Source organism: Culex pipiens, chromosome 1 (genome assembly GCF_016801865.2).
Source record: "Culex pipiens pallens isolate TS chromosome 1, TS_CPP_V2, whole genome shotgun sequence".
Classification (NCBI taxonomy): Eukaryota; Metazoa; Arthropoda; class Insecta; order Diptera; family Culicidae; genus Culex; species Culex pipiens.
Window position 1 is genome coordinate 4,889,226 of NC_068937.1, and position 15,327 is coordinate 4,904,552.

At 28.3% G+C, this 15,327-nt stretch overlaps 1 protein-coding gene across 1 annotated transcript in view; it reads right to left on the reverse strand.

Moving 5' to 3' along the window:
- LOC120424024 (uncharacterized) overlaps window positions 1–13,398 on the reverse strand; it is a 37,900-nt gene extending 24,502 nt beyond the window's left edge. The window contains exons 1-2 of the mRNA XM_039588040.2: window positions 13,049–13,398; window positions 2,162–3,275 (exon numbers count right to left, since the gene is read on the reverse strand). Of these exons, the coding sequence (XP_039443974.1) occupies window positions 2,162–3,163 (1,002 nt within the window). The 5' untranslated portion in view covers window positions 3,164–3,275; window positions 13,049–13,398. The remainder of the gene's footprint in view (window positions 1–2,161; window positions 3,276–13,048) is intronic.
- Window positions 13,399–15,327: the final 1,929 nt, after the last annotated feature.

Below are 15,327 nucleotides of genomic sequence, written 5' to 3' on the forward strand. Positions count from 1 at the left end.
CAAAATTTACAAAAAAAAAAGCCATACTCAGCAAAATTGACAAATTTGAAAAAAATGGTAAAATTGATAAAATAAAAAAAAATAAAAAAACTACAAAACATACAAAATTGTTATATTTGGCAAAATTGACTAAATTGCCAAATTTCACAAAATTGACAATATTTACATTTTTGTTAATTTGCAAAATTTACAAAATTGACATAATTCACAACATTTTCAAATTTGACAAAATTTACAAAAAATATAAAAATTACTAAAATTACATAATTAACAAAATTTATAAAAATTACAAAATGTTAAAAATTGCCAAATTTGACAAAATTTACTAAATTTGCAAAATTGGCAAAATTTACAATATTTACCTACAAAATGATAAATCATACAAAATTGTCAAAATAAAAAAAAATTGTTGTTTTTGACAAAATTTTCAAAATTGTAAAATTTGACAAAATTGATAAATTTGACAAAATTAAAAAAAAAAATACAATATTTACAAAATTCACAAATCATACAAAAAAGTCAAAATTGCCAAAACTTCGAAATTAAACAAAATTGTCAAAAATGACAAAATTGATAAAATAGATAAAACATGCAAAAAAAAATTGGCGCATTGATTGTTTCGAAAAACTGCTCGAGAATTTACAAAATTGACAAAATTTTGTACTAAGTTTACAGAAATGATTAAGGCATCACCTAGAATTTAAAAAAAAATTACGGAGTGACAAAATTGACAAAAATGATCAAATCAAAAAATATACAAAATTGACAAAATGACAAATTTAAAAAAAAAATACAAAATGACAAAACTGACAAACAAAAAAAGACAAAAAAAAATTGTCAAATCCGACACAACTGACAACACTGACACGAGTTAAGAAATTTACGAAAATTTGATCCGTTCCAAATATCTTTCGAATTTTATGTCGCAATTTTTTTCTTCTTTAGTCTGTTGTTCCGTCATAATTCAAAATGTGATAAAAGCCTAAAAGCCTTTCCTATTTGATTAAAAAATTAAATATAAACGTTACATTCTACATTCGTTATATTTTAAATACAAAAATTTGAGTATTCTACACTACAAACTAAAATTTTTGGTTGTTTAAAAAAAACTGTATTTTTTTTGGAAACTACTTAAATTGTAAAAATTGAAGCAGTATTAAAAACTTTTATGTTTTAAAGGTTTGCACAAAATTATGAAAATTTTAGCACCTGAAAAACGGTATTCATGAAAATTTAAATATTTTGTATTATCTTTATTTTAATAAATACAAATCCTCTCTTAGACCATGCGAAATTTTTAAAAGCTACTTTTTTTTGTATCACTTTTTTTGCTCTTATTGTTAAAAATTATAGGTAATTAATTTTGCATATGTCAACTTCTAAATATTGACTAATTTTAACAGTCAAATTTGAGTTGCACAATTTATGACCTAAAAAATGATTAGAAAATTAAACAATTCTCTTCTTTTGTCTTATCATTCAACTTCTGGCAACAAATGTTAGGTTCTTTAATAAACTATTCGAACAAAATAATTCCAGAGTTACGTTGTCGTGTATTTCCTCACGTTACCTTCGATCTAAACAAAAGTAAACAGCACATGGCAGTGATGCCAGATCCCAAAACTTTATTAGAAAATTCAAAAACCAATGTTACAATACGAAAAAGGTTGGTACAAAATCAATCCTTCAAATTCACTGCAATTTTCTGTAAGTCTCCAAAAATTCTCAATACTGACTCAATACACTACTGTGTTGCCAGTTCGTATTTTTTTGGGGCTTAGGTAAGGTGTTAAGATTAAGATAAGGTCTTTCAAGTACCAATGCAAATAGGCACAAAAAGTTGGTTCCGAAAGTAAGCAATGTTTACACTAATGGTCCATGAATTGTTAGGTAAATTTCACTAATTGCTCATAATTTTAAGCAGTGTTGCCAGGAGAAAGGAAATTTCAATTTGTTATCTATTTTTTGTTACGAAATGGTCATGATCATTCAATAGCTTAACAGAATTTACTTAAATGGGAAAATATAGTTTCTTTGGTCAAAGACAGGACGCATTCTTAAACTCGTCGCTGTGCCACCCGAGCAACAGTGCTAAGAAGCGGATTTCAACTCTCTAAAAAAAAATGTAGAAAATCACCAAAAATCTAATTTTGAAGCGTACCTGCACCAACTCGTCACTGCTCGACCCAATCTGCGCCACCAGCGCCCTCATAAAGCCCTTGTTCGAGCACAGCAGCGACTTGTTGTTCCCATCGCCAAAGGTCAGATTGGTCAGGATCATCCCTGCGTAACGCCGCATCGTCACACATTTGGGCGCCCCGGCCGGACTCGGGTTCGCCCCGTGCACGGCGTGATCCAGCTGGATGAGCGTCGAAATGGTCTGCAGCGCTCCGAGTTGACACATGGCGTGCCGATGCTCCTCGTCGAAGCTGATCTTCATCAGGGTTGTGATGGCCGCGATCGGGTGCTTTTCCGGATCTTCCGCCGGGTCTGGTTGGGTGGTGGCGGACTCGGTTTCGCTGTAGTCGCGGAGTTGGTCCGAGTAATCGACGAGCTGCTCGATCAGTTTGAGGACTTTGACCTCCCTCCGTCCGGCCTTGTCGTCCGGATGACATCCGATCACGTTGTTCAGCGATTGTCGCGCGTTTCTTCGCGCCGTTTCGTTCGGATCGTTGTGAATAATCTGCACCAGCAGCGGAATACACCCGGACCGTCGCAACGCACTGCACGTCTCCCGGTTCCGGCTCAACTCCATGAACTTGGCGCTCATCTCCAGCGAGTTGGTCGACCCGAGCATCGACAGCAGCGAGTACACGCACTCCATCTTCGGGCAAACCTCCGACATGTCCCCGTACATCGAGTGGTTCTGACGACCTCCGCCATTGTACTTGGCGGCAGCGCCGCCGGAAGTGGCCGCAGGCCACGTCCCCCTACCGATTACCTCCTCACTCGTCCCGTTTGAACCGGTCGCAGTCGCAGCGGGAGTTGGCCGCGGGAACACGACCTGGTCCTCCAGCCCCGCCGGCGGTTTGTTGTCGTAGTCCAGAAAGTGGGGCTTCCGGTTGGCGGACCGCGCGCCCGTGCCGACTTCGTCTTCGTCCTCCAGCAGGGCGTCGTCCTCGAGCTCGAGCGAGGAATCGGCGCCGGATTGGGCTGATTGCATTGTTGTTTCGGTTTGTTCAAATAGTTTGTGATGAAATGTGTTTCAGCGATGCGCTGCGTGCAGAAGTGATGATTACGATAAGGTGGCGAACGCTCCGACGGCCGTCATTTATCTAAAAGTAAACGGAGAAAAGAACGGGAAGTGGATTAGGTCAGAGCTCGCATGAATTCAGTGTGACTAATTATATCAACCAAAATTTACATTTAAAATATATGTTTTTGTCTATTTTTTATTTCTTGTTATTTTTGTCATTTTTGTCAATTTTGACAATTTTGACAATTTTGACAATTTTGTCAATTTTGACAATTTTGACAATTTTGACAATTTTGTCATTTTTGACAATTTTGACAATTTTGACATTATTGTCAATTTTGACAATTTTGACAATTTTAACATTTTTGACAATTTTGACAATTTTGACATTTTTGTCAATTTTGACAATTTTGACAATTTTGACAATTTTGTCAATTTTGCCAATTTTGTCATTTTTGACAATTTTGACATTATTGTCAATTTTGACAATTTTGACAATTTTAACATTTTTGACAATTTTGACAATTTTGACAATTTTGACAATTTTGACAATTTTGACAATTTTGACAATTTTGACAATTTTGACAATTTTGACAATTTTGACAATTTTGACAATTTTGACAATTTTGACAATTTTGAAAATTTTGACAATTTTGACAATTTTGACAATTTTGACAATTTTGACAATTTTGACAATTTTGACAATGTTGACAATTTTGACAATTTTGACAATTTTGACAATTTTGACAATTTTGACAATTTTGACAATTTTGACAATTTTGACAATTTTGACAATTTTGACAATTTTGACAATTTGGACAATTTTGACAATTTTGACAATTTTGACAATTTTGACAATTTTGACAATTTTGATAATTTTGACAATTTAGACAATTTTGACAATTTTGACAATTTTGTCAATTTTGACAATTTTGACGATTTTGTCGATTTTGTCAATTTTGAGAATTTTGTAAATTTTTGACAATTTTAACAATTTTGACAATTTTGACAATTTTGTCAATTTTGACAATTTTGTCAATTTTGTCAATTTTGTCAATTTTGTCAATTTTGTCAATTTTGTCAATTTTGTCAATTTTGTCAATTTTGTCAATTTTGTCAATTTTGTCAATTTTGTCAATTTTGTCAATTTTGACATTTTTGCCATTTTTGACATTTTTGACATTTTTGACATTTTTGACAATTTTGACAATTTGTCTTTTTTTTGTTTTTTTTTGTCCTTTTTGTTTTCTTAAGTATTTTTGTATTTTTGTATTTTTGTATTTTTGTATTTTTGTATTTTTGTATTTTTGTATTTTTGTATTTTTGTATTTTTGTATTTTTGTATTTTTGTATTTTTGTATTTTTGTATTTTTGTATTTTTGTATTTTTGTATTTTTGTATTTTTGTATTTTTGTATTTTTGTATTTTTGTATTTTTGTATTTTTGTATTTTTGTATTTTTGTATTTTTGTATTTTTGTATTTATGTATTTATGTATTTCTGTATTTCTGTATTTCTGTATATTTGAATTTTTGTATTTTTGTATTTTTGTTTTTTTTTTGTATTTTTTGTATTTTTGTATTTTTGTATTTTTGTATTTTTGTATTTTTGTATTTTTGTATTTTTGTATTTTTGTATTTTTGTATTTTTGTATTTTTGTATTTTTGTATTTTTGTATTTTTGTATTTTTGTATTTTTGTATTTTTGTATTTTTGTATTTTTGTATTTTTGTATTTTTGTATTTTTGTATTTTTGTATTTTTGTATTTTTGTATTTTTGTATTTTTGTATTTTTGTATTTTTGTATTTTTGTATTTTTGTATTTTTGTATTTTTGTATTTTTGTATTTTTGTATTTTTGTATTTTTGTATTTTTGTATTTTTGTATTTTTGTATTTTTGTATTTTTGTATTTTTGTATTTTTGTATTTTTGTATTTTTGTATTTTTGTATTTTTGTATTTTTGTATTTTTGTATTTTTGTATTTTTGTATTTTTGTATTTTTGTATTTTTGTATTTTTGTATTTTTGTATTTTTGTATTTTTGTATTTTTGTATTTTTGTATTTTTGTATTTTTGTATTTTTGTATTTTTGTATTTTTGTTTTTTTGTGGTATTTTTGTATTTTTGTATTTCTGTATTTTTGTATTTTTGTATTTTTGTATTTTTGTATTTTTGTATTTTTGTATTTTTGTATTTTTGTATTTTTGTATTTTTGTATTTTTGTATTTTTGTATTTTTGTATTTTTGTATTTTTGTATTTTTGTATTTTTGTATTTTTGTATTTTTGTATTTTTGTATTTTTGTATTTTTGTATTTTTGTATTTTTGTATTTTTGTATTTTTGTATTTATGTATTTATGTATTTCTGTATTTCTGTATTTCTGTATATTTGAATTTTTGTATTTTTGTATTTTTGTTTTTTTTTTGTATTTTTTGTATTTTTGTATTTTTGTATTTTTGTATTTTTGTATTTTTGTATTTTTGTATTTTTGTATTTTTGTATTTTTGTATTTTTGTATTTTTGTATTTTTGTATTTTTGTATTTTTGTATTTTTGTATTTTTGTATTTTTGTATTTTTGTATTTTTGTATTTTTGTATTTTTGTATTTTTGTATTTTTGTATTTTTGTATTTTTGTATTTTTGTATTTTTGTATTTTTGTATTTTTGTATTTTTGTATTTTTGTATTTTTGTATTTTTTGTATTTTTGTATTTTTGTATTTTTGTATTTTTGTATTTTTGTATTTTTGTATTTTTGTATTTTTGTATTTTTGTATTTTTGTATTTTTGTATTTTTGTATTTTTGTATTTTTGTATTTTTGTATTTTTGTATTTTTGTATTTTTGTATTTTTGTATTTTTGTATTTTTGTTTTTTTGTATTTTTGTATTTTTGTATTTTGTATTTTGTATTTTTGTATTTTTGTATTTTTGTATTTTTGTATTTTTGTATTTTTGTATTTTTGTATTTTTGTATTTTTGTATTTTTGTATTTTTGTATTTTTGTATTTTTGTTTTTTTGTGGTATTTTTGTATTTTTGTATTTCTGTATTTTTGTATTTTTGTATTTTTGTATTTTTGTATTTTTGTATTTTTGTATTTTTGTATTTTTGTATTTTTGTATTTTTGTATTTTTGTATTTTTGTATTTTTGTATTTTTGTATTTTTGTATTTTTGTATTTTTGTATTTTTGTATTTTTGTATTTTTGTATTTTTGTATTTTTGTATTTTTGTATTTTTGTATTTTTGTATTTTTGTATTTTTGTATTTTTGTATTTTTGTATTTTTGTATTTTTGTATTTTTGTATTTTTGTATTTTTGTATTTTTGTATTTTTGTATTTTTGTATTTATGTATTTATGTATTTTTGTATTTTTGTATTTTTGTATTTTTGTATTTTTGTATTTTTGTATTTTTGTATTTTTGTATTTTTGTATTTTTGTATTTTTGTATTTTTGTATTTTTGTATTTTTGTATTTTTGTATTTTTGTATTTTTGTATTTTTGTATTTTTGTATTTTTGTATTTTTGTATTTTTGTATTTTGTATTTTTGTATTTTTGTATTTTTGTATTTTTGTATTTTTGTATTTTTGTATTTTTGTATTTTTGTATTTTTGTATTTTTGTATTTTTGTATTTTTGTATTTTTGTATTTTTGTATTTTTGTATTTTTGTATTTTTGTATTTTTGTATTTTTTGTATTTTTGTATTTTTGTATTTTTGTATTTTTGTATTTTTGTATTTTTGTATTTTTGTATTTTTGTATTTTTGTATTTTTGTATTTTTGTATTTTTGTATTTTTGTATTTTTGTATTTTTGTATTTTGTATTTTTGTATTTTGTATTTTTGTATTTTTGAATTTTTGTATTTTTGTATTTTTGTATTTTTGTATTTTTGTATTTTTGTATTTTTGTATTTTTGTATTTTTGTATTTTGTATTTTTGTATTTTTGTATTTTTGTATTTTTGTATTTTTGTATTTTTGTATTTTTGTATTTTTGTATTTTTGTATTTTGTATTTTTGTATTTTTGTATTTTTGTATTTTTGTATTTTTGTATTTTTGTATTTTTGTATTTTTGTATTTTTGTATTTTTGTATTTTTGTATTTTTGTATTTTTGTATTTTTGTATTTTTGTATTTTTGTATTTTTGTATTTTGTATTTTTGTATTTTTTTAATTTTGTATTTTTGTATTGTTGTATTTTTGTATTTTTGTATTTTTGTATTTTTGTATTTTTGTATTTTTGTATTTTTGTATTTTTGTATTTTTGTATTTTTGTATTTTTGTATTTTTGTATTTTTGTATTTTTGTATTTTTGTATTTTTGTATTTTTGTATTTTTGTATTTTTGTATTTTTTGTATTTTTGTATTTTTGTATTTTTGTATTTTTGTATTTTTGTATTTTTGTATTTTTGTATTTTTGTATTTTTGTATTTTTGTATTTTTGTATTTTTGTATTTTTGTATTTTTGTATTTTTGTATATTTGTATTTTTGTATTTTTGTAGTTTTGTATTTTTGTCTTTTCTGTTTTTTTTTTTTGTATTTTTGTCTTTTTTGTATTTTTAAATTTAAAAAAAGTCAAACCATAAGAAAAGGCAAATTCTCCCTGTGTCATAAATCATCAAAATTTAAGCATGACAAGTGCCTGTCAAAGCTGTTGCTTTTGTTTGTTTTTGCCCACACTCAAGACCCACCACAATTCCAAGAAATTCCGAGAGGCACGAAAAGATTGAAGTTGGAACGCTACAAACGCCACTGTAACATTTCCCACAACAGTAGAGAATTCTAGGATTTTAAAAATAACACCCGTTTTGTTTTGCTTTCTGTCGTCTCTTAAAATGTGTTTCTATCTTTTGTTTTATTCTTGACAGTGAAAAGTAGACCTTCAATTTGTGTCAAAAAAATTTGTTGATCAAATATTTTGTCAATGGACAAACTTTTTTTTTTGTAAAGCAAATTTTTATAAAATAATGTTCCTAATTTTCTATCAACGTGCACTTGATCTGTCAAAATAGTTTCAAATTTGGCCACCAGATCGCGCTGGTTGCAAAATAAAATAAACAAAAAAAAAGTTTCTCATCCACTTTTTTTTTTTTTTTTTTTAAAACTTCATCATCCCGGTACAAGAATCGAACTAGCGACCTCTGGATTGGAAACCCAGTACGTCGCTAGTCGAAACCCATCCCCTACCGGTCAGTATTCCCAGTGAGCAAATTTACTCTTTTAAGGGATCTGACTTTGCCGAGCCAGACAGGAATCGAACCCATCACCTTCCGCTTACAAGGCGAATCCCGTAACCTCACGGCCACGGAAGCTGTGGCAATCACTTCTAGCAGCGTTGTCTAGACATAGAGAGTGTGAAAGAGCATAGGGAAAAGTGAAAAATATATATTTTTGTGATGGAAACACAATCCCACCAATTCACGTCGTCGTTACGGGGACTTTCCCAACAAAAATAAGAATGAACCAAAAAAAAATCCCTGACTAGAGAGGTTGACACTCGGAATGTAGATACATCTTTCCGTCAATTTAGTGATTGCTAGAGAGAGGGCGCCATTAGTGTCAAGATTTAGCTTCTCTATGCGACGACGTTAGGAAGGGAGGCCACTCCTATTAATGTTGAGGTGCGGCGAGAATGATGACATTCCTAGTGACAACTTTAATCTGTGTGGTGAGAACTTTGTGAAATATTTTATTCGTACTATTCATATTTGCGTTTTTTTAGTTTTTGTATTTTATTTAGATTTTTTTTAAAAGTAGATGCGTATACATATGTTTTATATATTTTCATGATTTGTTTGTTTTTTCTTTTTTTTACCAGGTCTAAAGTTATCAGCACTTACTAATTTACTAAACTATTTGTAGCAAATCATAATAAAATTTTATGAACATTTTGGGTGGCTAATCGACTGTGGTACTTATATAGTACAGTTTTCGTGTGTGTTTACCTTGCAAGTAAATTATAGGAAATGTATTTTGAAAATCTTTTCGTCGTTCAAAAAAAAAACTTGAATCTGACAGCCCTGTCATGACACATCGTCACTTGTGTGGGACTGTTTTTTAAAGTTAAATAACATTTATTATCGCATTTTCGCACATACTTTGTAAAAACTTCAATATTTGTTTTAAGAAAAAAAAACATTGATTGTAGGAATTGGCAACCCTGCTGCTCAATATCGCCACTTTGCAAAAACAAGGTATAATTTTGTTTTTCTTTTTTTTTTTTTTGAGAAAATTCATCTTCAAAAAGTAGCTGAAATAAAAAACTTTCTGGCATTTTGGGAACACTGCTAAATGATCATAAGGCTTACTCATAATTCAATAAAAAAAAATAATTCCCGGATTAACTCGGAAGGCAATAATTTTGTTTAGTCAAATAATTTCTGAATCAAACATTTTTATTAGAATTCAAATCTCAAATAAATTATTTTCAAAAAAATCACTCGAAAGATATTTACAGACAAGGTCATGGTTTAAGAATGTAAAGCGTCTAAGGTCGTCGGTCTAAGAGCAAAAACTCACAGACATATATTTTTTTTTTTGATTTGTGAAATAATACAAAAATACACTAAAACTATGTCTTTCAAAAAATCACAAAATAACCGATAAATTAAGATGAGTTAATGTTTTTTAAAGTGCCCAATTTTGACCATAAAGAAAGCTAATTCATTTTCAAAGGTCAGTTCATTTAAAACAAAAAATCACATTCCAGAAATTATAATTTTTTTTTATAATTTTCGCAAATTACCGTATATTTTTTATTAAATTTCAAATTTTCGTTGCAAGCAATCTGAATGTCAAACGGCACCTAATTTGGAATAGAATTTATTATTTTTTTTTTAATTTTCACAGATTTGGTATTTTTTTATTACTCAAATTTTTATAATTTACAATATGGATATCAAACGACGCCAAATTTTTCATAAAATTTAATTAAATTACACTTTTTTATATCAAACGCATATTTTTTTATGTTTAAATTTTTTTTTAGTGTGAAAAACTTTTTTTACAAATTATCAGTTTTTTTTTAAGTTCTCAAATATTCATGCATGTCAAACGACCGACGCTAAATTGTGAAGGGCATTTCATTACATTAGAGTTTTTTATGTATCACATAACAATTTTCACAAATTATGTAATATTTTTCAAAATAATGAAATTTCCATAGTTTAATTTATTTATTTAAATTTTAAAAATATCTAAAAATTAAACAGTCTAGAAATTACAATAATTTCAACTACATTACTGAAATTTTCAAAAATTACCGTATATTTTTTTTAATCTCTAATTTTCAATATTAGCAATATGAATGACAAGCGGCGCCAAATTTGGAATAAAACTTGTTTATTTTTTCAATGTAAAAAAACTAAAATTTTCATTTTTTTTATAATTTACAATATGGATATCAAACGATGCCAAATTTTTTATGAAATTTAATTAAATTCCACTTTTTTATACAAAACATAAAAATGTTTGCAAATGGTTGTATATTTTTTAATGTCCACAATTTAAAATAATTTTAGTTTCTAATGTTCTCAAATTTTCATGCCGAAATTTCAACCGACACCAAATTGTGAATGGCATTTCATTACATTAGTTTTAAATGAATCTCATATATTTTTTTTAAATTATCTGATTTTTTTCAAAATACCGAAATTTTCAAAATTTACAATAATTTTCGCAAATTATTGTATTGTAATGACGCCAGATTTTGAATGAAATATTATTACATATGAGTTTTCAGTGTAAAAAATCAAATTTTTCACAAATTATCGAAAAAAAATCACAAATTATCGTATATTTTGTTAAAAAACTCAATTTTTAATAATTTGCAATATAGATGTCAAACGACGTCAAATTTCGAAGGGAATTTCATTACAATAAAAGTTTTAGTGTAAAATGAATGAATGATCACAAATTACCGTTTATTAACTAAATACTAAATTTGGCAAAATTTTACTTCGTATGATCGAAATTTCGGATAGCCGAACCAATTTTTTTCGTTTTCTTATTTTGATTGTCGAGTTCAAGTATGACCCCTAAACTACTCTAAAGTGATTTAGAATTTTTGAATTCAAGATGGCGACCAAAATGGCGGCGATGAAATATTGAAAAATGCATTTTTTATTTAATTGGCTTTCCACTGTTCAAACTTGACTAAAATTGAGTCGCAGAATTTGAATTTGATGTTGAAAATAAAAAAATTAAAAACCTTTTTTTTCATGATTTGATTTTTTGAAGTCTTACATAAACCTTCTGATCATCGAACTTCGGAAAATCGAGTCGAGTTGATGTAAAACATTATTTTTTGCTAATTATTGTATATTTTTTAAATGCTATTTTTACCTAAAAAAATTTACAAATGATCGAATATCTTCTAAAATACTCAAATTTTCATAATTTGCCAAAAATTTAATGAAATTTCAAAACATTTTTTATTGGGTAAACCTAAAAAGTTTCACAAATTACCATACATTTTATCATGCCTTGAAATTTTCGTGATTTGCAATATAAATTGACGTCAAACGACGCAAAAATTTTAATAAAATTTCATTACATTACAGTTTCTTATGTAGAACGAGATATGTTTCACAAATTGTTGTAATTTTTTTTAGGTGCTCCAATTTTTATATTTTTTTGTTTGTTTTTTTTTGTAAAACATTAAAATTTTCACAAATTTTCGTGTGCTAAAATATTAAAATTTTCATAATTTGAAATATGGATGTCAAATTATCGTATATTTTTTTAAATGCTCAAATTTGTCAAACGACGCCATATTTTAAATGAAATTTCATTCTTCACTCAAAGTATATTTTTGTATTGACAATTCTAGATTTTTTTTAAAAGGTCCTATAAGCTATTGTCAGTGTTTCTAAATTCTAGAGTTGTTCACAAGGGAATAGAAGGTCTTATTTTGTGTGACTTTGCCAATAAAACAAGTGAACTGAAAAATCTGATTTTTATAAGATATCGTATTTTTTTATGTTTTAGAAATTATTATGGTTATGAAAAATTACAATTTTTAAATTTATTAAAATATTTAAAATAAATCTGCTTTTAAATAAACCTCCTTCAAGAATTATGAGTAAAAAACTAAATTTGGCCCAGTTTCTTGAAGAGTATCGGTTCGCAAAATGTATCATTTGACAATGTTGCAATTTCACAATACTAATCCGAATATTTAGCACATCATAACTCAAGCATTATTTGCTAATACCAACCCAGAGTTGGCACTACTTCCGAAAACAAAAAACAAACTCTACCAACACAGAAACCGTACAGGCCAGACGAGTATAAAATCGATTTTGATTTGCAATTAATTCCGCAGAAGAGGAAGAACACAATGCCAATTTGTTTCTCTCCCCTGCCGCAAAACGGTTCCGAAGCTTGAGCTCGGACTTAAGCGTCACACACCTCCCCCGCAGTGAATTTCTGTGTGTTTTGTGCGCCACTTAAAGTGCGTAAATTTAAGAAGCAAAGTCTGTTGGCCATCAAGATTAATGGACTCTTTCGGTTCCAAGTGAGTCAGTTGCCTTTTTTTTTCCTGCTCAAGTTTGTTATGGCTTAGTCGGAGCGACTTAGCGAAAGCACGAGAAGTGCGGAACCCGGGCAGGGTGGGGCACCTCTTCGTCTTTCTTCTTGTTGACAGCTGGTTTCCTCGAATTCTTCCCCTCTAGGAGAAGTTTTCGGACGAAACAGATTCCATCTGCGATATGGTCAAGCTGCCGGATTAAGTGACCACCACGGCCGGTAATAGGCAGCTCCGCAAATAGAATCCCGTTTCAACCTTCTCCTCCTCCGGAACAAGGAACCCGTTTCGGCCATCTTTTTCTACTCTCACTTTTCAAGGGATTCTTACTTGCGCTCCGCTGACGACGGTGCTGTGGTTCCGGATCGGGCCGGATTGGCCGCGCCCATCGCTGCTACTAATCCCAAAGCGCGTCACTCACTTCCCGCAAAGAGGTACCGTGTCCCGGAAACGTCCAAATCTCTTCCTCGAATTTTACAGTCCACCTCCGTCGACAAGAGTCGGATCAATTTTTTCACACGAAAACAGTGAAAAAACGGAGCTTCTGCGCACACGCACCCCCACAACTACGAGTGAAGAGGCGACGACGACACGCGCGAGAGAACCGAGAAGAACGATGGCAATTTGGGCACTAATTTTGAATTCGACGGCCGTTCCGCGTTCCGGCGATGGTTCTTCTTTTCTTGCTTCGAAAGCAAACGTCAAAAAGATAGAGAGAAAACTTTGAAACGCACGTACTGGTGAAAATTGCGTTTTCAAAATATTGAGTAATCAATTATTAAGCTGTTAAAATTGTGTGTTTTATTCGCATGTTTAAGGAATGCTTTCAAAAAACTATTAAAAAAAAGTTTTAGCTTCAAACCAGCTTCAAACTATTCAAAAAACAATTATAGCAAAAAAAACATTCACTGATACGACCGTTTCAAACCACTGCGAAGGGTTCGTCGAGCAAAGGAAAACACAAACACAAATAAACAACTAGAACTGTCAAATGATGCACCCCGAGCAGAAATGATTAACAAGCGAACGGCGCCGCCAGAGCACAAAACGACGTATGCGACAAGGAAATCGTCCAAAGAAAAAAAAATCGAATAGAGTTATCTAAGCCCGAGCTCACGCACACTAGCACGCCATTTGTTTTGCTGGCCGATACAAAATTTAACCTCACTTTTTTTCGTGTACGTACACGCAATACATGCGCACGTAGATCACTCTATTAAAAACATATAAAACTTCAAAATCAGCTGTCGGTCTTAAATTTGCCATGGATTCGCTCATTCAAATGCAGTTCAATCAAATTTAAAAAGAGAATCGGTACTTAAAAATAATAAAAATGGAATATTATTCTCATAAAATCAAACTTATTAAGGAGGAAGACACCAATCACTGAAGCGGATTAAGTAAATTTTTTGAAGTTTAAATCCCTCGATTTTGACCAACATTCGAATGAAAAATGTTGTTTTCTACACCAGTCCAGTTGTTTTGCAATAATTAATTTTTAAAATATCAAAGTATTCACGAAACAATTTTATTTTCGAAATATTTCTAAACAAGCCCAAACATTTTAAATAAGATTGTAAACGCAGAAAAAAATATCTCTATTTGTTTTCTGTTGTTTATACATTTATTTTAATTATAATTTTGATTTTCTTTGTCTCCTGATTATTTGGACCGTTTTTGAAACCGTGGACAAGACATAAACTTTGTAAAAAAATTGTAGCCTTTTTTATGTTTTCAATCAAATAATTGCTTTTCATTAAAAATAATAATTTTGTACCAGCGGCTTTAAAAAAAAGGTAAAACCTGGGTGATGCATAGAGAGAATGCGTAACGTGATTTTCGAATTATCCCACTTTGTTTACATCTTGGAGATGTTCAAGCACAAGCATGACTTTTTTCTTACTGGTAAATGAACTGTTTTGTAATCAGTAGTACGTGTTGTATTTTGTCTAGTTTCTTACATTTTTGCTGGAAAATTGTCGCGTTTCGATCGTTTAGAAGAGATTTTTCTTTTTTTACGGGTGACGAAGAACTGCGGCGAGACTGTAATTCGGCGATGTCGCAGATAAATTCCCTGGCTCATTTTTGAATCCTGCAGCTCTTCCTGACCAGCGAAAAAACATCGCTAATTCTAGCGAAGCTGATCCAACAAACAAAAGGATTTTCACCTAGATTTTCACTAAACCAGGTTTTCAAATGGAATAAAACAATAGAGACAGCTTCTGGATGGATACAACCGCATCGACTCCATAAACAACTTCCATTCATAATTATAAAAAAAATACGATCTCGCCTTCAACCTTCTTAAGGTCTCTTGACTTCAACCCCAGGTCCTCAAAAGCCATACATTTTTCATTCCTGCAAAAAAAAATACTATTGAGGCCGTTTTGCGAACCAGGGTAAAACAACAGGGAACCCCAGAGTGAGAAAAAACTATAATATTTTATGATTTAACTTTTTTTTTTCATTACACTCGTTCAAATGGGACGAAAGGCCGAAAGAGCAATGTCGTATCGCCCCTTTCAAATGCTTAGATTTTTATATTTTGACATTTTTAGATTTTTAGATTTTTAGATTTTTAGATTTTTAGATTTTTAGATTTTAAGATT